Source organism: Oncorhynchus tshawytscha, linkage group LG28 (genome assembly GCF_018296145.1).
Source record: "Oncorhynchus tshawytscha isolate Ot180627B linkage group LG28, Otsh_v2.0, whole genome shotgun sequence".
In the NCBI taxonomy this organism is placed as follows: Eukaryota; Metazoa; Chordata; class Actinopteri; order Salmoniformes; family Salmonidae; genus Oncorhynchus; species Oncorhynchus tshawytscha.
The window spans coordinates 3,399,922-3,422,690 of record NC_056456.1 but is presented as its reverse complement, the minus strand read 5'-3'; the positions used below and the strand labels follow the sequence as shown (position 1 = coordinate 3,422,690).

Genomic DNA, 22,769 nt, shown 5'->3' with positions numbered 1-22,769 from the left:
AGAGCCACATGGGGAAGGGACAAGCAACTGTGTGCCCAAACCGAGAGAACTGGTTTCTGGTCTCACCTTCAGAACTACATAGCCTGTGGCTTTAACTTTAAGAGTGGCCTCTGGGGTTGAAGTTTGACTTTATTGCTTCCTCCTGAGGTATAACTGTTCGCGTTTCCTACTTTTTTTATTTCTTTTTTTATTTAACCCTTGTTTTACGATTGTGCATATTTTTCCGTCATAAAGTTAAAATAGGAACTTTGCTCTTTAGCGAGTTTTTTCCCGTCCTATCCAATACCAGGTGTATCAAACGCTTCTGAATGATGTATTACAATCATCCACTTCAACAGTGTTTACCACTGCTGCTCCTGGGACATCAATGATTACACATTGTAACTATGCAATAGACTAGAAACATGATTTAACTAGTTAAAGGCTGATTTGTAATTCATATATACAGAAAAAAAACAGTACATCCTACCAGCACGCCCACAAGCGAGCCACTCAGGTGGATAATAACGTGAGGAACGAGATGGGAATAACAATCCAGGCTATTTGCTCTGAGACTGGCATAATAATGTAATGAAACAAGCAGGGAAGTCCAGCACGCTTTCGACTGTGCCCAAATGTATTAATTGGGGTTGGGGCCGATTGTGGCTAAAAACACTTTCTATTGGAATCTTTAACATGTGGAAAGGGGAAAAAGTATTATTATTAGTTTTTCACAAGCCTAGCAGGATGGGCTATTAGCTGAACAATAGACTAGTAAAGGTTGAATAAAGAGCCGAGTTAGGTGTGAACCCACCAACTTGCAACACATTTTTTGTATACATCTTTCCGCATCTACCTACACACGGTCAATGTTCTGAAGGGGAAAAAAAGAAGAAAAAAAAAATAAAATATATATATATATATATATATACTGAAAGGATATTTTCAGGATCCTGTCTTTCGAAGATAATTCGTAAAAATCCAAATAACTTCCCATGCTTGTTCAATGAACCATAAACAATTAATGAACATGCACCTGTGGAAAGGTCGTTAAGACACTAACAGCTTACAGACGGTAGGCAATTAAGGTCACAGTTATGAAAACCTAGGACACTAAAGAGGCCTTTCTACTGACTCTGAAAAACACCAAAAGAAAGACCAGGGTTCCTGCTCATCTGCGTGAACGTGTCTTAGGCATGCTGCAAGGAGGCATGAGGACTGCAGATGTGACCAGGGCAATAAATTGCAATGTCCGTACTGTGAGACGCCTAAGACAGCGCTACAGGGAGACAGGACAGACAGCTGATCGTCCTCGTAGCAGACCAACACCTGCACAGGATCGTAGCATCACACCTGCGGGACAGGTACAGGATGGCAACAACTGCCCGAGTTACACCAGGAACGTACAATCCCTCCATCAGTGCACAGACTGTCCACAATAGGCTGAGAGAGGCTGGACTGGGGGCTTGTAGGCCTGTTGTAAGGCAGCTCTTCACCAGACATCACCGGCAACAACGTTGCCTATGGGCACAAACCCACCGTCGCTGGACTAGACAGAACTGGCAAAAAGTGCTCTTCACTGACGAGTCGTGGTTTTGTCTCACATGGGATGATGGTTGGATTCACGTTTATCATCAAAGGAATGAGCGTTACACCGAGGCCTGTACTCTGGAGCGGGATCGATTTGGAGGTGGAGGGTCCGTCATGTTCTGGGGCGGTGTGTCACAGCATCATTGGACTGAGCTTGTTGTCATTGCAGGTAATCTCAATGCTGTGCGTTATAGGGAAGACATCCTCCTCCCTCATGTGGTACCCTTCCTGCAGGCTCATCCTGACATGACCCTCCAGCATGACAATGCCATCAGCCATACTGCTCGTTCTGTGTGTGATTTCCTGCAAGACAGTAATGTCAGTGTTCTGCCATGGCCAGCAACGAGCCCGGATCTCAATCCCATTGAGCACGTCTGGGACCTGTTGGATTAGAGGGTGAGGGCTAGGGCCATTCCTCCCAGAAATGTCCGGAAACTTGCAGGTGCCTTGGTGGAAGAGTGGGGTAACATCTCACAGCAAGAACTGGCAAATCTGGTGCAGTCCATGAGGAGGAGATGCACTGCAGTACTTAATGCAGCTGGTGGCCACACCAGATACTGACTGTTACTTTTGATTTTGACCCCCCTTTTGTTCAGGAACACATTATTCCATTTCTGTCTGTGGAACTTGTTCAGTTTGTTTCAGTTGTTGAATCTTATGTTCACACAAATATTTACACATGTTAAGTTTGCTGAAAATGAACTCCATTGACAGTGAGAGGACGTTTCTTTTTTTGCTGAGTTTATTTATGTTGAGTGGCGCAGGGGTCTAATGCACTGCATTTCGGTGCAAGTGGCTTTACTACAATCCCTGGTTCGAATTCAGGCTATATCACATCTGACCGTGATTGGGAGTGCCATAGGGTGGCGCACAATTGGTCCAGCGTCATCCGGGTTTGGCCGGGGGGAGGCCGTCATTCTAAATAAGAATTTGTTCTTACCTGACTTGCCTAGTTAAATAAAGGTTCAAATTAAAAAAACAACTGGCAGTAACCGCAGCGCAAACAGTAGAGGTTAACAGTGGAGCTGAAAATATAGCTGACTTGTCATGCAAGTGTTGCACACCAACAAATGGCGAAAACCTACACCAGTTGAGCAATTGATTTCAACAATAATTTTAATTTGACTTTACAAACAACAAGAGGGCTTAATTTGAGTTTATTTTTTGGAGCCTAGACCTATATAACTTAACTGGCTGAGGCTTAACAGCCTAATAGAAGTAGGATTTTGTTTATTAGGCCTATTTACAATTGCAACTGATCCAAAATGTAGCCTCCTACATAAAACAATCATTTAAAAGAAGAAAAGTCTGCACGTTCAAACTTAAACAATGTAACTAAAAAGAAACGCGCACATTTGTAATTCCCAAACTCTAAAAGTAATTGGAAAAGTAGATACAAATGATGTATGACAATGTGGTTACAATAAAGAATGTAGCCCATCATGCAAATGATTCCTATTAGCAGGACAAAATACTTTCTATAGCCCGGCTACTGTTGTGAAAATACCTAGTGTCCCACATATCCCAGAGAGGCTAAACAAGGCCGCAGGGCCAAATGGAATACCAGGAAGCGTACTCGGAGTATGCTCTGACCAGCTAGCAAGTGTCTTCATTGACATTGGCAGTAGAATGGCTCGTACTCAAGAGCTGCCCCGGTCAACTCTAAGTGCTGTTATTGTGACGTGTAAACATCTAGGAGCAACAATGGTTCAGCCACAAAGTGGTAGGCCACAGAAGATCACAGAACGGGACCGCCGAGTGCTGTAGCACGCTTGCAATGCTCACTACCGATTTCCAAACTGCCTCTGGAAGCAGCGTCAGCACTAGAACTGTTCATCGGGAGCTTCATGAAATGGGTTTCCATGGCCAAGTAGCCACACAAGGCTAAGATCATCATGCACAATGCTAAGCGTCGGCTGGAGGGGTGTAAAGCTCGACACCATTGGACTGGAGCAGTGGAAACGCGTTCTCGGGAGTGATGAATCAAACTTCAGCATCTGGCAGTCAAACAGACGAATCTGGGTTTGGTGGATGCCAGGAGAACCTGCCCCAATGCATAGTGCCAACTGAAAAAAGTTTGGTGGAGGAGGAATAATGGTCTGTGGCTGTTTTTCATGGTGCGGGCCTCTTAGTTTCAGTGAAGGGAAATCACAATGCTACAGCATACAATGACATTCTAGACGATTCTGTGCTTCCAACGTTGTGGCAACAGTTTGGGAAAGGCCCTTTCCTGTTTCAGCATGACAATGCGGCAAGCATGACAATGAGGTCCATACAGATATGGTTTGTCGAGGTGTGGAAGAACTTGACTGGCCTGCACAGAGCCATGACCTCAACCCCATCGCACATGCCTAATCACCCAACATCAGTGCCCGACCTCACTAATCCTCTTGTGGCTGAATGGAAGCAAGCCCCCCCCCTCCCCCAGACAATGTTTCAGCATCTAGTGGAAAGCCTTCCCAGGAGAGTGGAGGCTGTTCTAGCAGCAGAGGAGGACCAACTTCATATTAATGCCTGTGATTTGGAATGAGATGTTCGACAAGCAGGTGTCCATATACATTTGGTCATGTAGTTTAAACCTAGAAAATGAGTATCCTCTTATGTATTACTCTCCAATCTTCTTTATATACTGTAAAGTTGGGATGTTTTTTTATTTTCCCTCTCCCTAGAAGTCATGGTAAACAGATTGCGATGAGGTGTACATATGTGCATATGTACTAAGATGTAAAGCCATAGTCTGGATAATAATTTCATGATTTCAGTACAAAGGGAAATCCACTCTAAATATTAGGATCCTGGGGGGGGCAGTTGTCAGGGCAAGACAGCGCCTCTTCCCCCTCGGGAGGCTATAAAGATTTGGCATGGGCCTTCAGATACTCGACTAGATATGCAGCTTTATCATGTAGAGCAGGTATTCCTAAACTGGGGTACGCACAATGCCGTCGGGGTACGCAAACTAAAAATGTGATTCTTATATGGTGCAGATATGGCCGGGACAAATGTACAACAAGAGAGGATATGTTTAAAGTACTGGACAGCTTTGTGACATCAAATGGACTTTGGTGGTCAAGATGTCTTGGTATCTACTGATGGCGCAAAAGCCATGACAGGGAGACCATAGTGGAGTGGTAGTGTGTTTGTAAGCACTTGCTCCCGACGCCACTTGGGTACTCTGCAGCATCCACTGACACGACAGTGAAAATGGTTAACTTTGTTTAAGCAAGGCCCCTGAGCTCTTCTCTATTTGCTGCATTATGCAATGAAATGTGCAGGGTCCATGTAACGCTTCTACAACATGTAAGGAGAGCGCTACAGAGAATGGGAGAAACTCCCCAGATACAGGACTCGAGGCTGTAATCGCTGCCAAAGGTGCTTCAAACAAAGTACTGAGTAAAGGGTCTGAATACTTATGGAAATATCATACTTGTATCATAATATCATACATTTTTCTAAAGACCTGTTTTTGCTTTGTCAGTACTGGTACTCCCTGTATATAGCCATGTTATTAGGGGGAGAACAATTGACTCTGTACTGGTACTCCTGTATATAGCCATGTTAAAACCATGGTCTGAATATTGACTCAGTACTGGTACTCCCTGTATATAGTCATGTTATTACCTCGTACCCCTGCATATTGACTCAGTACTGGTACTCCCTGTATATAGCCATGTTATTACCTCGTACCCCTACATAATGACTCAGTACTGGTACTCCCTGTATTTAGCCATGTTATTACCTCAGTACTGGTACTCCCTGTATATAGTCATGTTATTACCTCGTACCCCTGCATATTGACTCAGTACTGGTACTCCCTGTATATAGTCATGTTATTACCTCGTACCCCTGCATATTGACTCAGTACTGGTACTCCCTGTATATAGCCATGTTATTACCTCGTACCCCTGCATATTGCCTCAGTACTGGTACTCCCTGTATATAGCCATGTTATTACCTCGTACCCCTGCATATTGATTCAGTACTGGTACTCCCTGTATATAGCCATGTTATTACCTCAGTACTGGTACTCAGTACTGTATATAGTCATGTTATTACCTCGTACCCCTGCATATTGACTCAGTACTGGTACTCCCTGTATATAGCCATGTTATTACCTCAGTACTGGTACTCCCTGTATATAGTCATGTTATTACCTCGTACCCCCTACATAATGACTCAGTACTGGTACTCCCTGTATATAGCCATGTTATTACCTCAGTACTGGTACTCTCTGTATATAGTCATGTTATTACCTCGTACCCCTGCATATTGACTCAGTACTGGTACTCCTGTATATAGTCATGTTATTACCTCGTACCCCTGCATATTGACTCAGTACTGGTACTCCCTGTATATAGTCATGTTATTACCTCGTACCCCTGCATATTGACTCAGTACTGGTACTCCTGTATATAGTCATGTTATTACCTCGTACCCCTGCATATTGACTCAGTACTGGTACTCCCTGTATATAGCCATGTTATTACCTCAGTACTGGTACTCCTGTATATAGTCATGTTATTACCTCGTACCCCTGCATATTGACTCAGTACTGGTACTCCCTGTATATAGTCATGTTATTACCTCGTACCCCTACATAATGACTCAGTACTGGTACTCCTGTATATAGCCATGTTATTACCTCAGTACTGGTACTCTCTGTATATAGTCATGTTATTACCTCGCCCCTGCATATTGACTCAGTACTGGTACTCCCTGTATATAGTCATGTTATTACCTCGTACCCCTGCATATTGACTCAGTACTGGTACTCCCTGTATATAGTCATGTTATTACCTCGTACCCCTGCATATTGACTCAGTACTGGTACTCCTGTATATAGCCATGTTATTACCTCAGTACTGGTACTCTCTGTATATAGTCATGTTATTACCTCGTACCCCTGCATATTGACTCAGTACTGGTACTCCCTGTATATAGTCATGTTATTACCTCAGTACTGGTACTCCCTGTATATAGTCATGTTATTACCTCGTACCCCTGCATATTGACTCTGTACTGGTACTCCCTGTATATAGTCATGTTATTACCTCAGTACTGGTACTCCCTGTATATAGTCATGATTACTCAGTACTGGTACTCCCTGTATATAGTCATGTTATTACCTCGTACCCCTGCATATTGACTCTGTACTGGTACTCCTGTATATAGTCATGTTATTACCTCAGTACTGGTACTCCCTGTATATAGTCATGTTATTACCTCGTACCCCTGCATATTGACTCAGTACTGGTACTCCCTGTATATAGCCATGTTATTACCTCAGTACTGGTACTCCCTGTATATAGCCATGTTATTACCTCAGTACTGGTACTCCTGTATATAGCCATGTTATTACCTCAGTACTGGTACTCCCTGTATATAGTCATGTTATTACCTCGTACCCCTGCATATTGACTCTGTACTGGTACTCCCTGTATATAGTCATGTTATTACCTCGTACCCCTGCATATTGACTCTGTACTGGTACTCCTGTATATAGTCATGTTATTACCTCGTACCCCTGCATATTGACTCTGTACTGGTACTCCTGTATATAGTCATGTTATTACCTCGTACCCCTGCATATTGACTCAGTACTGGTACTCCCTGTATATAGTCATGTTATTACCTTGTACCCCTGCATATTGACTCAGTACTGGTACTCCTGTATATAGCCATGTTATTACCTCGTACCCCTGCATATTGACTCAGTACTGGTACTCCCTGTATATAGCCATGTTATTACCTCAGTACTGGTACTCTCTGTATATAGTCATGTTATTACCTCGTACCCCTGCATATTGACTCAGTACTGGTACTCCCTGTATATAGTCATGTTATTACCTCTACCCCTGCATATTGACTCAGTACTGGTACTCCCTGTATATAGCCATGTTATTACCTCGTACCCCTACATATTGACTCAGTACTGGTACTCCCTGTATATAGCCATGTTATTACCTCAGTACTGGTACTCCCTGTATATAGTCATGTTATTACCTCGTACCCCTGCATATTGACTCAGTACTGGTACTCCCTGTATATAGCCATGTTATTACCTCAGTACTGGTACTCCCTGTATATAGTCATGTTATTACCTCGTACCCCTGCATATTGACTCAGTACTGGTACTCCCTGTATATAGTCATGTTATTACCTCGTACCCCTGCATATTGACTCAGTACTGGTACTCCCTGTATATAGTCATGTTATTACCTCGTACCCCTGCATATTGACTCAGTACTGGTACTCCCTGTATATAGTCATGTTATTACCTCGTACCCCTACATAATGACTCAGTACTGGTACTCCCTGTATATAGCCATGTTATTACCTCAGTACTGGTACTCCCTGTATATAGTCATGTTATTACCTCGTACCCCTGCATATTGACTCAGTACTGGTACTCCTGTATATAGCCATGTTATTACCTCAGTACTGGTACTCCCTGTATATAGTCATGTTATTACCTCGTACCCCTGCATATTGACTCAGTACTGGTACTCCCTGTATATAGCCATGTTATTACCTCGTACCCCTGCATATTGACTCAGTACTGGTACTCCCTGTATATAGCCATGTTATTACCTCGTACCCCTGCATATTGACTCAGTACTGGTACTCCCTGTATATAGCCATGTTATTACCTCGTACCCCTGCATATTGACTCAGTACTGGTACTCCCTGTATATAGCCATGTTATTACCTCGTAACCCTGCATATTGACTCAGTACTGGGACTCCTGTATATAGTCATGTTATTACCTCGTACCCTGCATATTGACTCAGTACTGGTACTCCCTGTATATAGCCATGTTATTACCTCGTACCCCTGCATATTGACTCAGTACTGGTACTCCTGTATATAGTCATGTTATTACCTCGTACCCCTGCATATTGACTCAGTACTGGTACTCCCTGTATATAGTCATGTTATTACCTCGTACCCCTGCATATTGACTCAGTACTGGTACTCCCTGTATATAGTCATGTTATTACCTCGTACCCCTGCATATTGACTCAGTACTGGTACTCCCTGTATATAGTCATGTTATTACCTCGTACCCCTGCATATTGACTCAGTACTGGTACTCCCTGTATATAGCCATGTTATTACCTCGTACCCCTGCATATTGACTCAGTACTGGTACTCCCTGTATATAGTCATGTTATTACCTCGTACCCCTGCATATTGACTCAGTACTGGTACTCCCTGTATATAGTCATGTTATTACCTCGTACCCCTGCATATTGACTCAGTACTGGTACTCCCTGTATATAGTCATGTTATTACCTCGTACCCCTGCATATTGACTCAGTACTGGTACTCCCTGTATATAGCCATGTTATTACCTCAGTACTGGTACTCCCTGTATATAGTCATGTTATTACCTCGTACCCCTGCATATTGACTCAGTACTGGTACTCCCTGTATATAGTCATGTTATTACCTCGTACCCCTGCATATTGACTCTGTACTGGTACTCCCTGTATATAGCCATGTTATTACCTCAGTACTGGTACTCCCTGTATATAGTCATGTTATTACCTCGTACCCCTGCATATTGACTCAGTACTGGTACTCCCTGTATATAGCCATGTTATTACCTCGTACCCCTGCATATTGACTCAGTACTGGTACTCCTGTATATAGTAATGTTATTACCTCGTACCCCTGCATATTGACTCAGTACTGTACTCCCTGTATATAGTCATGTTATTACCTCACCCCTGCATATTGACTCAGTACTGGTACTCCCTGTATATAGCCATGTTATTACCTCAGTACTGGTACTCCCTGTATATAGTCATGTTATTACCTCGTACCCCTGCATATTGACTCAGTACTGGTACTCCTGTATATAGCCATGTTATTACCTCAGTACTGGTACTCCCTGTATATAGTAATGTTATTACCTCGTACCCCTGCATATTGACTCAGTACTGGTACTCCCTGTATATAGTCATGTTATTACCTCGTACCCCTGCATATTGACTCTGTACTGGTACTCCCTGTATATAGCCATGTTATTACCTCAGTACTGGTACTCCCTGTATATAGTCATGTTATTACCTCGTACCCCTGCATATTGACTCTGTACTGGTACTCCCTGTATATAGCCATGTTATTACCTCAGTACTGGTACTCCCTGTATATAGCCATGTTATTACCTCGTACCCCTGCATATTGACTCAGTACTGGTACTCCCTGTATATAGTCATGTTATTACCTCGTACCCCTGCATATTGACTCAGTACTGGTACTCCCTGTATATAGTCATGTTATTACCTCGTACCCCTGCATATTGACTCAGTACTGGTACTCCCTGTATATAGCCATGTTATTACCTCAGTACTGGTACTCCTGTATATAGTCATGTTATTACCTCGTACCCCTGCATATTGACTCAGTACTGGTACTCCCTGTATATAGTCATGTTATTACCTCGTACCCCTGCATATTGACTCAGTACTGGTACTCCTGTATATAGCCATGTTATTACCTCTTTACCCCTGCATATTGACTCAGTACTGGTACTCCTGTATATAGCCATGTTATTACCTCAGTACTGGTACTCCTGTATATAGTCATGTTATTACCTCGTACCCCTGCATATTGACTCAGTACTGGTACTCCTGTATATAGTCATGTTATTACCTCGTTACCCCTGCATATTTACTCAGTACTGGTACTCCCTGTATATAGCCATGTTACTACCTGGTACTCCCTGTATATAGCCATGTTATTACCTCAGTACTGGTACTCCCTGTATATAGTCATGTTATTTCTCGCGCTCCTGCATATTGACTCAGTACTGGTACTCCCTGTATATAGCCATGTTATTACCTCTGGTTACCCTGCATATTGACTCAGTACTGGTACTCCCTGTATATAGTCATGTTATTACCTCAGTACTGGTACTCCCTGTATATAGTCATGTTATTACCTCAGTACTGGTACTCCCTGTATATAGTCATGTTATTACCTCGTACCCCTGCATATTGACTCAGTACTGGTACTCCCTGTATATAGTCATGTTATTACATATTATTATTATTATTATTAGTATTTATTTATTGTGTCACTATTCAAAATGTTAAACATTTTTTATCTTTAACTCTGCATCGTTGAAAAAGGACCCGTATTTACAATTAAATTTAGATGTTTATTTGAAGCGCGTCTGTCAGGATATGAATCATTAGTTTGACTCTGCAGGCGACAACGCTTTCGTATTTGAGACAATGGTGTTTTTCTTTTGCCGTTTTCCACTTTCTGTGTCATTTTGCCTAAAGAAGACAGAATACAGAACATTCCTTCCAAATACGTATTAAATGAATGAACCAATGTGTGAGACTTTCTGCGCTCACTACATAGTGTAACAGAGCTGTGTATCTGTACTTTCAGGTGTGCACTACCCGTCTCTGGTTAGCCTGTGTTCTCAGAAGGTGGTGGAGAGTGAGAGAGGATTCCTCATGAGCACTGTGGGAAGTGGCTCCTATCTGGGGTGAGTCTGGCCCTACGAAACTCCCTGTTTCCACGCTGATCTGGGGTTGCAAATATTACTGGAAACTACCAGAATTTTAAAGAATTTCTATGTCATTTATCAAAAGACATCTAGAGGCCCTTTTGGGTACTTCAAATGATCACAGTAAAATCAAATCCAATTTTATTTGTCACATGAGCCGAATACAACAGGTGTACCTTACTGTAAAATGCTTACTTACAAGCCCTTATCCAACAATGCAGTTTTAAGAAAATAGAGTTAAGAAAATATTTACTAAATAAACTAAAGTATTAAAAATAAAAGAATGACAGTGAGGCTATATACAGGGGTACTGGTTAGTAATGAGGCTATATACAGGGGTACCGGTTAGTAATGAGGCTATATACATGGGGCAGTTAGTAATGAGGCTATATACAGGGGGACGGGTTAGTAATGAGGCTATATACAGGGGGACAGGTTAGTAATGAGGCTATATACAGGGGGACAGGTTAGTAATGAGGCTATATACAGGGGGACGGGTTAGTAATGAGGCTATATACAGGGGGACAGGTTAGTAATGAGGCTATATACAGGGGGACGGGTTAGTAATGAGGCTATATACAGGGTGTACAGGGTTAGTAATGAGGCTATATACAGGGGGACAGGTTAGTAATGAGGCTATATACAGGGGGACTGGTTAGTAATGAGGCAATGTACAGGGGCACAGGTCAGTAATGAGGCTATATACAGGGGGGGTTACAGGTTAGTAATGAGGCTATATACAGGGGTTACAGGGCTTAGTAATGAGGCTATATACAGGGGGACGGGTTAGTAATGAGGCTATATACAGGGGGACGGGTTAGTAATGAGGCTATATACAGGGGGACGGGTTAGTAATGAGGCTATATACAGGGGGACGGGTTAGTAATGAGGCTATATACAGGGGGACGGGTTAGTAATGAGGCTATATACAGGGGGACTATATACAGGGGGACGGGTTAGTAATGAGGCTATATACAGGGGGACGGGTTAGTAATGAGGCTATATACAGGGGGACGGGTTAGTAAGGAGGCTATATACAGGGGGACGGGGTTAGTAAGGAGGCTATATACAGGGGGACGGGTTAGTAAGGAGGCTATATACAGGGGGACGGGTTAGTAAGGAGGCTATATACAGGGGTACTGTTTAGTAATGAGGCTATATACAGGGGGACTAGTTAGTAATGAGACTATATACAGGGGTACAGGTTAGTCAGGGTAAAGTGACTGCATTGATAATAAACAGCAAGTGGCGGCAGTGTAAAAACAAATAAAGGGGGGTCAATGCAAAAAGTCCGGTTGGCCATTTGATTAATTCTTCAGCAGGCTTGGGGGTAGAACCTGTTAAGGAGCCTTTTGGACCAAGATTTGGCGCTCCAGTACCGCTTGCTGTGCAGTAGTAGTGAGAACAGTCTATGACTAGGGTGACTGGAGTCTTTGACTCTGCCTCTGACACTGCCTAGTGTGTAGGTCGTGGATAGCAGGAAGCTTGACCCCAGTGTGTAATTATCTCTGTCCCTCTGTATGGCCTTTATACATGTTGAATATATTATTAATCAAATAACATTGGAACAACAAAGCTGTAAAACGTTATCCTAAATATAATATGTTTAATGTAGAGACACAGGAGAGGATCACTTTGGTTTTTAGTTCATCCACGAGGTGCTCTTTGATCATGGGATGAAATACTGTAGAGCAAAAAGAAGTTGATGCTATACAGTAAACACTGCCCAAAAAGCCAGGATATACACGCGTTATTCTCCTGATATACACCACTATTCTCCTGATGAAGGCTGTTATAGTCGCAACGCATCAGTATTTTCTTATTCTTGGCCGTAAAACAATAAAGGCTTCTTAATGTTTTCACTACATGAGTGCCTTAATTATTTCTGGAAGTTTGTTTGCAGTAAGGCTTTTCGAGCGTTGCTTACTATCCAGCATCGACTTCATTTACTTCTACAGTTTGTTTAATATGAGGGTTTCAGCATCCAACTTCCTTTCTTTTGTGTTGTAGATTTTTTGGCACCAAACTGGTGTCAGTTGTGGAAAAATGCCTTCGTTGGAAGAGTTATAATGCCATTGTTGAATAGATGCTTTTTTCATTAATTAGTCTATTTTCTCTTGAACCATATATTCTATCCACAAGAAACTCATGGATAATATGGGAAAAAATGAATACTGTATATCAATTCATTTTGATATTACCGAAGATTCCTGTAACTTTGGTAAATTACCAGAAGCTTTGCAAGCCTTCCCCCGCCTTGAGCTCCGTTTTTTGTTTCCCCCACTGGTGTTTAAAGAGTATGATTGAGGGAGGGTACGCTGATCCTAGATCTGTGCCTTCGAGCAGTTTTTACCGAGGTGTTTTAAGTGCTGCTGTTGTTATGGAAGCCAGGGTCAGCTGTTTGTCATTGGAGTTGCCGGGGGATGTCATTTCGGGCTGGCCATAAACGACTCATCAGGGAGCCACAGATGTTCCGTCTCCAGTCAGGAGTTGTCCACAGATGGTCTTGTTTTGCCATTGCAGTAAAAAAACAATCCAACACTACAGTTTGAGTGTATGACCAGTGCTGTTGTCTCCTGCAGGACACTGGTGATTGGGGGGGCTGGTTCCCTCATGCTGGACCTGTATGGTTGGGAGAGTGTGTTCTATGTGTCTGGTCTGCTCTCTGTCCTCTGGGCGTACTGCATATGGAAATACCTGCTCCGAGGGGAAGGTAAGGAGTGTGTAGGTGTAATGACCACATGCATATCTTACTGAAACTGAACACTTTCATTTCACAGCTAGACTATTTTGGGTAAGTGCTGCTTCATTGTTGCTTTGTAGCCATCTGCTCCTATTGTTGTCATGAACTTCCTCTGAGCTCCACATTGAGCTCAGACTTCTCTTTCTTTGTGTGTGTGTGTTCCAGGACCTGTCATCACATTGGAGTCGCTGGGTCGTGGAGGGCCCCGGTCCAACCTCTCCAGGAGACACTGGCTACGTCTCTTCAAACAACCTGCTGTCTGGTGAGATAAGGCCCAAACACAATCCTCTATGATCAGCTCACTTCCCTGTAGATGTTTCCGTCTCACATAAAGGCTTCATTCTATCCTCTGTGCCTGTCTCTATTGGCTGTTATTTATAGAACCCCATGGCAGTCCGTGCAACTGATCTGCCCTGTTTACAATGACAGAAATGGTTGGTTGGTTGGTGTTATTTCCTGTAATGGCTAAACCACACCTTGATAGGAAAATGAACCACTGAACAGAAAAGCAGATGTCACTGACTGTGTAGGTGGGGGTTGGTGTGAGCATGGATTTGCAGCACGGGCTGACACTGTTCAGTTCTTGAATGAGCGAAACTCAGTGGAGAGAGAGCTATTTAAACACTCTGCATAAATGTACAGTAAATATACTGATGTTGCTTGTTTTTATGTTGCACATTAATATAACTGTAGTGGTGACCCATAAATGTACAGTAAATATACTGATGTTGCTTGTTTTTATGTTGCACAAGCACATTAATATAACTGTAGTGGTGACCCATAAATGTACAGTAAATATACTGATGTTGCTTGTTTTTATGTTGCACATTAATATAACTGTAGTGGTGACCCATAAATTTCAGCCAGTAAAAGTAGGAACTGCTGTGGAATATTTTGAGCTTTAAAAAGAGTAGCCTATGAGTCATAGAAGTGGTACACTAACTTAATTATATTTGTTTGCTCCGTCTCTCTCTGTCTCTGTCTCTCTCTGTCTCTGTCTCTGTCTCTCCCTCTGTCTCTAAACTGTCTCTGTCTCTCTGTCTCTGTCTTCTCTGTCTCTGTCTCTCTCTGTCTCTGTCTATCTCTGTCTCTGGTGACCCTCTGTCTCTGTCTCTATACTGTCTTGTCTTGTTTTTCTGTCTGTCTCTGCACTTAATATAACTGTCTCTGGTGACTCTCATAAATGTACAGTAAATATACTGATGTTGCTTGTTTTTATGTCTCTGCTCATTAATGTCTCTGTAGTGGTGACCCATAAATGTACTCTAAATATACTGTCTCTGTCTGTCTCTGTTTTTCTGTTGCACTCTCTGCTCATTAATATAACTGTCTCTGTCTGACCCATAAATCTACTAAATATACTGATGTTGCTTGTTTTTATGTTGCACAAGCTCTTCTATATCTGTCTCTGTCTCTGACCCTCTAAATGTCTCTCTCTGTAAATATCTGATGTTGCTTGTTTTCTCTGTCTCTGCTCTCTCTGTCTTAATATAACTGTCTCTGTCTGACCCTGTCTCTGTCTCTCTCTGTAAATGTCTCTGATGTTCTGTTTTTATGTTGCACATTAATATAACTGTAGTGGTGACCTGTCTCTCTCTGTCTCTGTCTCTCGTCTCTGATGTTGTCTCTGTTTTTATGTCTGCTCTGTCTCATTAATATCTCTGTCTCTGGTGTCTCTGTCTCTAAATGTCTCTGTCTCTCGTCTCTGATGTTGCTTGTTTTTATGTCTGCTCTCTCTGTCTCTGTTAATATAACTGTCTCTGGTGACTAAATGTACAGTCTCTGTCTCTGTTGTCTCTGTCTTTCTGTCTCTGTCTGCACAAGTCACATTAATATGTCTCTGTCTCTGGTGTCTCTCTCTGTCTGTCTCTGTCTCTATACTGATGTCTGTCTTGTTTTTATGTTGCACTCTGTCTCTGTCTTAATATGTCTTGTCTGTCTCTGACCCTAAATGTACAGTAAATATACTGCTGTCTGCTTGTTTTTCTGTCTGCTCAAGCACTGTAATATAATTGTCTCTGACCCTAAATGTCTCTGTAAATATACTGATCTGTCTGCTTGTTTTCTCTGTTGTCTCTGTCACTTAATATAATTGTCTCTCTGGTGTCTCTCTAAATGTCTCTGTCTCTATCTGTGATGTTGTCTCTGTTTTTATGTCTGTCTCTGCACTCTTAATATAACTGTCTCTGGTGACTGTCTCTGTCTCTGTCTCTATACTCTGTTGCTTGTTTTCTCTCTCTGTTCTGCACATTAATATAACTGTCTGGTGACCCTCTGTCTCTGTCTCTCGTCTCTGTCTGTTCTGTCTTGTTTTTCTGTCTCTGCACATTAATGTAACTCTCTGTCTCTGACTCTCTCTGTCTCTGTAAATATACTGTCTGTTGCTTGTTTTTCTGTCTCTGTCTCTCTCTAATATAACTGTAGTGGTGTCTCCATAAATGTACAGTAAACGTACTGATGTTGCTTGTTTTTGTCATGTTGCACAAGCACATTAATATAACTGTAGTGGTGACCCATAAATGTACAGTAAATATACTGATGTTGCTTGTTTTTATGTTGCACATTAATATAACTGTAGTGGTGACCCATAAAAATGTACAGTAAATATACTGATGTTGCTTGTTTTTATGTTGCACATTAATATAACTGTAGTGGTGACCCATACGTAAGTTATTTCAGCCAGTAAAAGTAGGAACTGCTGTGGAATATTTTGAGCTTTAAAAAGAGTAGCCTATGAGTCATAGAAGTGGTACACTAACTTAATTATATTTGTTTGCTCCGTCTCTCTCTGTCTCTGTCTCTCTCTCTGTCTCTGTCTCCATTATCCTCCCTTCAGTGCTGTGATTATTACGCACCTTTGCACTGCGAGCACCTTCTTCACAATGTTGTCATGGCTACCGACTTACTTCAAGGACACCTTCCCTGATGCCAAGGTAACTTGCTCCCTCCATCCCTCTTCTCCCAACCCATTCCTTCAGAAGACGAGGCAAAACAAAACTTGAAATACCACATTGGAGTTCAAGGTTGGAATGGCAAAGACAACAGACACACTTGAAAGTGTACATACAAAATGGCTCAAATCTAGTCAGACCCCCCTGCATCTGACAGACCTGTGTAATACCACTGAGTAAACCAAGAGAGGGCGCTGTAGACACGGTGTAGACATAAAACTCTGCTAGCTAAGGAACTCTGATATTCCCCCAACTTAGATGTTTGCCAAGTTGGATCACTATCTCTTAACAAACGTATAGGGTATTAATGTCATACATGTCTGAGCTCATATCAGCGTTCTTGGTGTGAAATGTTATGGTGTTCTCCCCGCAGGGTTGGGTGTTTAATATTATGGTGTTCTCCCCGCAGGGTTGGGTGTTTAATATTATGGTGTTCTCCCCGCAGGGTTGGGTGTTTAATGTTATGGTGTTCTCCCCGCAGGGTTGGGTGTTTAATGTTATGGTGTTCTCCCCGCAGGGTTGGGTGTTTAATGTTATGGTGTTCTCCCCGCAGGGTTGGGTGTTTAATGTTATGGTGTTCTCCCCGCAGGGTTGGGTGTTTAATGTTATGGTGTTCTCCCCGCAGGGTTGGGTGTTTAATGTTATGGTGTTCTCCCCGCAGGGTTGGGTGTTTAATGTTATCCCATGGTTTGTGGCCATCCCCTCTTCTCTCTTCAGTGGCTGTCTCTCTGACCACCTTATCAGCCGAGGTAATGCCAGAGATATCAACTATTTGTCATCAGGAAACAAATGATGTGAATGTTTTACTTTTGTTTTACTGATTGTAATCAGTCGAAGTTGGTACCCTTATACGATTGTCAAGGTTTTTAACTATTGATCTGTCCCACGTCTCTTTCTCTTTGTCTCTTTCTCTCTCTGTCTCTAGGGTTTGACACTGCTGCTGTGAGGAAGCTTATGCAGGTATTGTAGCTTGTTTCCGATTCAATGCCCACATTGGCATTACTAGTTCACTTTGCCTTTCCTCTCCTCACCTTTCCTCTCCTTGTGTCCTGGTCAGTTCTTCTCCATGGGTGTGTCCAGTGTGTTTACCCTCCTGCTGTGTGGCACCACCACCTTCCCCACAGCTGTGGCCTTTGTCTCTGCCACCATGGGCCTCACCACCTTCAGCCACAGGTACCGATGCTCGTCCCCAAATCCGCTCCTAGGCCTAGTGTCTATCATCTAGGACCATATTCAGCCACAGATACCGATGCTCGTCCCCAAATCCGCTCCTAGGCCTAGTGTCTATCATCTAGGACCATATTCAGCCACAGATACTGATGCTCGTCCCCAAATCCGCTCCTAGGCCTAGTGTCTATCATCTAGGACCATATTCAGCCACCGGTACTATCCCTTGAGGGCTACGCTGTTTGATCCTGGAAGTGTACAAGGATGTAAATGAATGATGCAGGATGTAGATAATAACCAACAGTGGAATGGGTCATATAAACATAATCACCCCCTCACAAGCGCTTTAACAGCGACTATGTAGTTCCACTTATATCTCAGTTTTATAGGGTTTAATATGTTCAGGTGACAAAGATAGGGAGTCTGTATTACACCATATCTACTGGAGCAGAAAATATAGGGAGTCTGTATTACACCTTATCCACTGAGGAAGAAAATATAGGGAGTCTGTTTAACACCTACTGGGGCAGTAAATATAGGGAGTCTGTTTAACACCTACTGGGGCAGTAAATATAGGGAGTCTGTTTAACACCTTGTCTACTGGGGCAGTAAATATAGGGAGTCTTTTTAACGCCTTGTCTACTGGGGCAGTAAATATGGGGAGTCTGTTTAACACCTACTGGGGCAGTAAATATAGGGAGTCTGTTTAACACCTACTGGGGCAGTAAATATAGGGAGTCTGTTTAACACCTACTGGGGCAGTAAATATAGGGAGTCTGTTTAACACCTACTGGGGCAGTAAATATAGGGAGTCTGTTTAACACCTTGTCTACTGGGGCAGTAAATATAGGGAGTCTGTTTTAACACCTACTGGGGCAGTAAATATAGGGAGTCTGTTTAACACCTTGTCTACTGGGGCAGTAAATATAGGGAGTCTGTTTTAACACCTTGTCTACTGGGGCAGTAAATATAGGGAGTCTGTTTAACACCTTGTCTACTGGGGCAGTAAATATAGGGAGTCTGTTTAACACCTACTGGGGCAGTAAATATAGGGAGTCTGTTTAACACCTACTGGGGCAGTAAATATAGGGAGTCTGTTTAACACCTACTGGGGCAGTAAATATAGGGAGTCTGTTTAACACCTTGTCTACTGGGGCAGTAAATATAGGGAGTCTGTTTAACACCTACTGGGGCAGTAAATATAGGGAGTCTGTTTAACACCTACTGGGGCAGTAAATATAGGGAGTCTGTTTAACACCTACTGGGGCAGTAAATATAGGGAGTCTGTTTAACACCTACTGGGGCAGTAAATATAGGGAGTCTGTTTAACACCTTGTCTACTGGGGCAGTAAATATAGGGAGTCTGTTTAACACCTACTGGGGCAGTAAATATAGGGAGTCTGTTTAACACCTTGTCTACTGGGGCAGTAAATATAGGGAGTCTGTTTAACGCCTACTGGGGCAGTAAATATAGGGAGTCTGTTTAACACCTACTGGGGCAGTAAATATAGGGAGTCTGTTTAACACCTACTGGGGCAGTAAATATAGGGAGTCTGTTTAACACCTTGTCTACTGGGGCAGTAAATATAGGGAGTCTGTTTAACACCTACTGGGGCAGTAAATATAGGGAGTCTGTTAACACCTTGTCTACTGGGGCAGTAAATATAGGGAGTCTGTTTAACACCTACTGGGGCAGTAAATATAGGGAGTCTGTTTAACGCCTTGTCTGGGGCAGTAAATATAGGGAGTCTGTTTAACGCCTACTGGGGCAGTAAATATAGGGAGTCTGTTTAACGCCTACTGGGGCAGTAAATATAGGGAGTCTGTTTAACGCCTACTGGGGCAGTAAATATAGGGAGTCTGTTTAACACCTACTGGGGCAGTAAATATAGGGAGTCTGTTTAACACCTACTGGGGCAGTAAATATAGGGAGTCTGTTTAACACCTACTGGGGCAGTAAATATAGGGAGTCTGTTTAACACCTACTGGGGCAGTAAATATAGGGAGTCTGTTTAACACCTTGTCTACTGGGGCAGTAAATATAGGGAGTCTGTTTAACACCTACTGGGGCAGTAAATATAGGGAGTCTGTTTAACACCTACTGGGGCAGTAAATATAGGGAGTCTGTTTAACACCTACTGGGGCAGTAAATATAGGGAGTCTGTTTAACACCTACTGGGGCAGTAAATATAGGGAGTCTGTTTAACACCTACTGGGGCAGTAAATATAGGGAGTCTGTTTAACACCTACTGGGGCAGTAAATATAGGGAGTCTGTTTAACACCTACTGGGGCAGTAAATATAGGGAGTCTGTTTAACACCTACTGGGGCAGTAAATATAGGGAGTCTGTTTAACACCTACTGGGGCAGTAAATATAGGGAGTCTGTTTAACACCTACTGGGGCAGTAAATATAGGGAGTCTGTTTAACACCTACTGGGGCAGTAAATATAGGGAGTCTGTTTAACACCTACTGGGGCAGTAAATATAGGGAGTCTGTTTAACACCTACTGGGGCAGTAAATATAGGGAGTCTGTTTAACACCTACTGGGGCAGTAAATATAGGGAGTCTGTTTAACACCTACTGGGGCAGTAAATATAGGGAGTCTGTTTAACACCTTGTCTACTGGGGCAGTAAATATAGGGAGTCTGTTTAACACCTACTGGGGCAGTAAATATAGGGAGTCTGTTTAACACCTACTGGGGCAGTAAATATAGGGAGTCTGTTTAACACCTACTGGGGCAGTAAATATAGGGAGTCTGTTTAACACCTACTGGGGCTAAATATAGGGAGTCTGTTTACTGGGGCAGTAAATATAGGGAGTCTGTTTAACACCTACTGGGGCAGTAAATATAGGGAGTCTGTTTTAACACCTACTGGGGCAGTAAATATAGGGAGTCTTTTTAACACCTTGTCTACTGGGGCAGTAAATATAGGGAGTCTGTTTAACACCTACTGGGGCAGTAAATATAGGGAGTCTGTTTAACACCTTGTCTACTGGGGCAGTAAATATAGGGAGTCTGTTTTAACACCTACTGGGGCAGTAAATATAGGGAGTCTGTTTAACACCTACTGGGGCAGTAAATATAGGGAGTCTGTTTAATACCTACTGGGGCAGTAAATATAGGGAGTCTGTTTAACACCTACTGGGGCAGTAAATATAGGGAGTCTTTTTAATACCTTGTCTACTGGGGCAGTAAATATAGGGAGTCTGTTTAACACCTACTGGGGCAGTAAATATAGGGAGTCTGTTTAACACCTACTGGGGCAGTAAATATAGGGAGTCTTTTTAACACCTTGTCTACTGGGGCAGTACATATGGGGAGTCTGTTTAACACCTTGTCTACTGGGGCAGTAAATATAGGGAGTCTGTTTAACACCTTGTCTACTGGGGCAGTAAATATAGGGAGTCTGTTTAACACCTACTGGGGCAGTAAATATAGGGAGTCTGTTTAACACCTTGTCTACTGGGGCAGTAAATATAGGGAGTCTTTTTAACACCTGGGGCTCTGTTTGGTATGTTACACCAGCAGACAGTAACGTGTCTTGTGTCTGTACTTCAGCGGTGTGTCTGTGAATGTTCAGGACCTGGCTCCGTCATGTGCTGGGGCTCTGTTTGGTATGTTACACCGGTGGCTCATTTATCCACCTCTCAGCAGATTTGATTGATGAATATTACAGTCCTGTCAAATATTACAAATGAATCATGTATCTATTTTTCATTGCAGGTGTTATGAATACCTGTGGAGCATTCTCAGGTAAGCATGTTCATTGAGGGACAAACCAAAGCGGAAACATCTGTGATGAATGGTTCACCAACAGTTCCAGGATCAGTTGTGTTGTCCTTTCATGAGGTGGTGATGAATAATTCATCTGATGGTTCTAAAGGCAGGACTTTGGGTTGTGTCTCTTGTCAGTCTCATTGGCTCCAATGCTCCATGCATATTTCATACCGGAGTGATAATAGAGTTTGTGTCAGATAAATAATTGAGGGAGTAGAAGATGACAGTTAGGGCACCGTAGGGGGAAGGGGCATTTTGAAACCGTTTACTTATACCTCACACAACTGGGAATGGGAGGCTGAACTGGCATTTGTTGATATGATATGCCGTAGTCTGAAACTGCTCAGTTTGTGCGTGCTTGTACTGTCTCCTAATGCCGTATTCCTCTGCGTATCTGATTGTGTTTCTCCAGGTGTGCTGATGGTGTATTTCTCGGGGTATCTGATTGAGGCTACGGGGTCGTGGGCGTCTGTCTTCACCCTCATCACTGTGGTGAACCTGGTGGGCCTGGTCACCTTCCTGGCCTTCGCTGAGGCCCGCCGGGTCGACATGGACTCTTCCAAGGGCCACTACCACGACATCCACATCTGAGTCCCAAGCCCTGGTCCCTCAACAACCACCTTTTAAACTGAGGGGCCAAAACGGGACCAGGTCCCACACTATCCACATCTGAGTCCCCAAAACAGGACCATAACCTATGCCCATGTACCACAGAATGCACACTGGACACTTAAATATAGAAAGAGAACAGCGAGAGCCTTGGTCTGTTGAATGTATCAAAACATCCACATCAGAATTTTAGAAGTGAAAGAAGTGAAACAGTAGTGAAAGTCAATCCTAGATGTTTATCAGATCATAGTCAGTGTTTCTTCTATATTAATTTAACAACTCAATTGTTTCTCTCTATATAGACATTTGTGGATGTGGCAATTTCAGCTACACCTGTTGCTGACAAGCACACAGCCATGTCATCTCTATAGACAAACATTAGCACAGTAGAATGGCCTTACTGAAGAGCTCAGTGACTTTCAA

The 22,769-nt window shown here is 42.8% G+C and overlaps 1 protein-coding gene across 1 annotated transcript in view; it reads left to right on the top strand.

Annotated features, from left to right (window-relative positions):
* Window positions 1-22,769, top strand: part of LOC112226517 (solute carrier family 17 member 9) — a 34,421-nt gene extending 11,652 nt beyond the window's left edge. Inside the window, exons 4-13 of the mRNA XM_042308000.1 lie at window positions 10,975-11,074; window positions 13,678-13,808; window positions 14,004-14,100; window positions 16,675-16,771; window positions 17,451-17,538; window positions 17,715-17,749; window positions 17,847-17,962; window positions 21,519-21,574; window positions 21,684-21,713; window positions 22,150-22,769. Coding sequence (XP_042163934.1) covers window positions 10,975-11,074; window positions 13,678-13,808; window positions 14,004-14,100; window positions 16,675-16,771; window positions 17,451-17,538; window positions 17,715-17,749; window positions 17,847-17,962; window positions 21,519-21,574; window positions 21,684-21,713; window positions 22,150-22,328 — 929 coding nt within the window. The 3' untranslated portion in view covers window positions 22,329-22,769. The remainder of the gene's footprint in view (window positions 1-10,974; window positions 11,075-13,677; window positions 13,809-14,003; window positions 14,101-16,674; window positions 16,772-17,450; window positions 17,539-17,714; window positions 17,750-17,846; window positions 17,963-21,518; window positions 21,575-21,683; window positions 21,714-22,149) is intronic.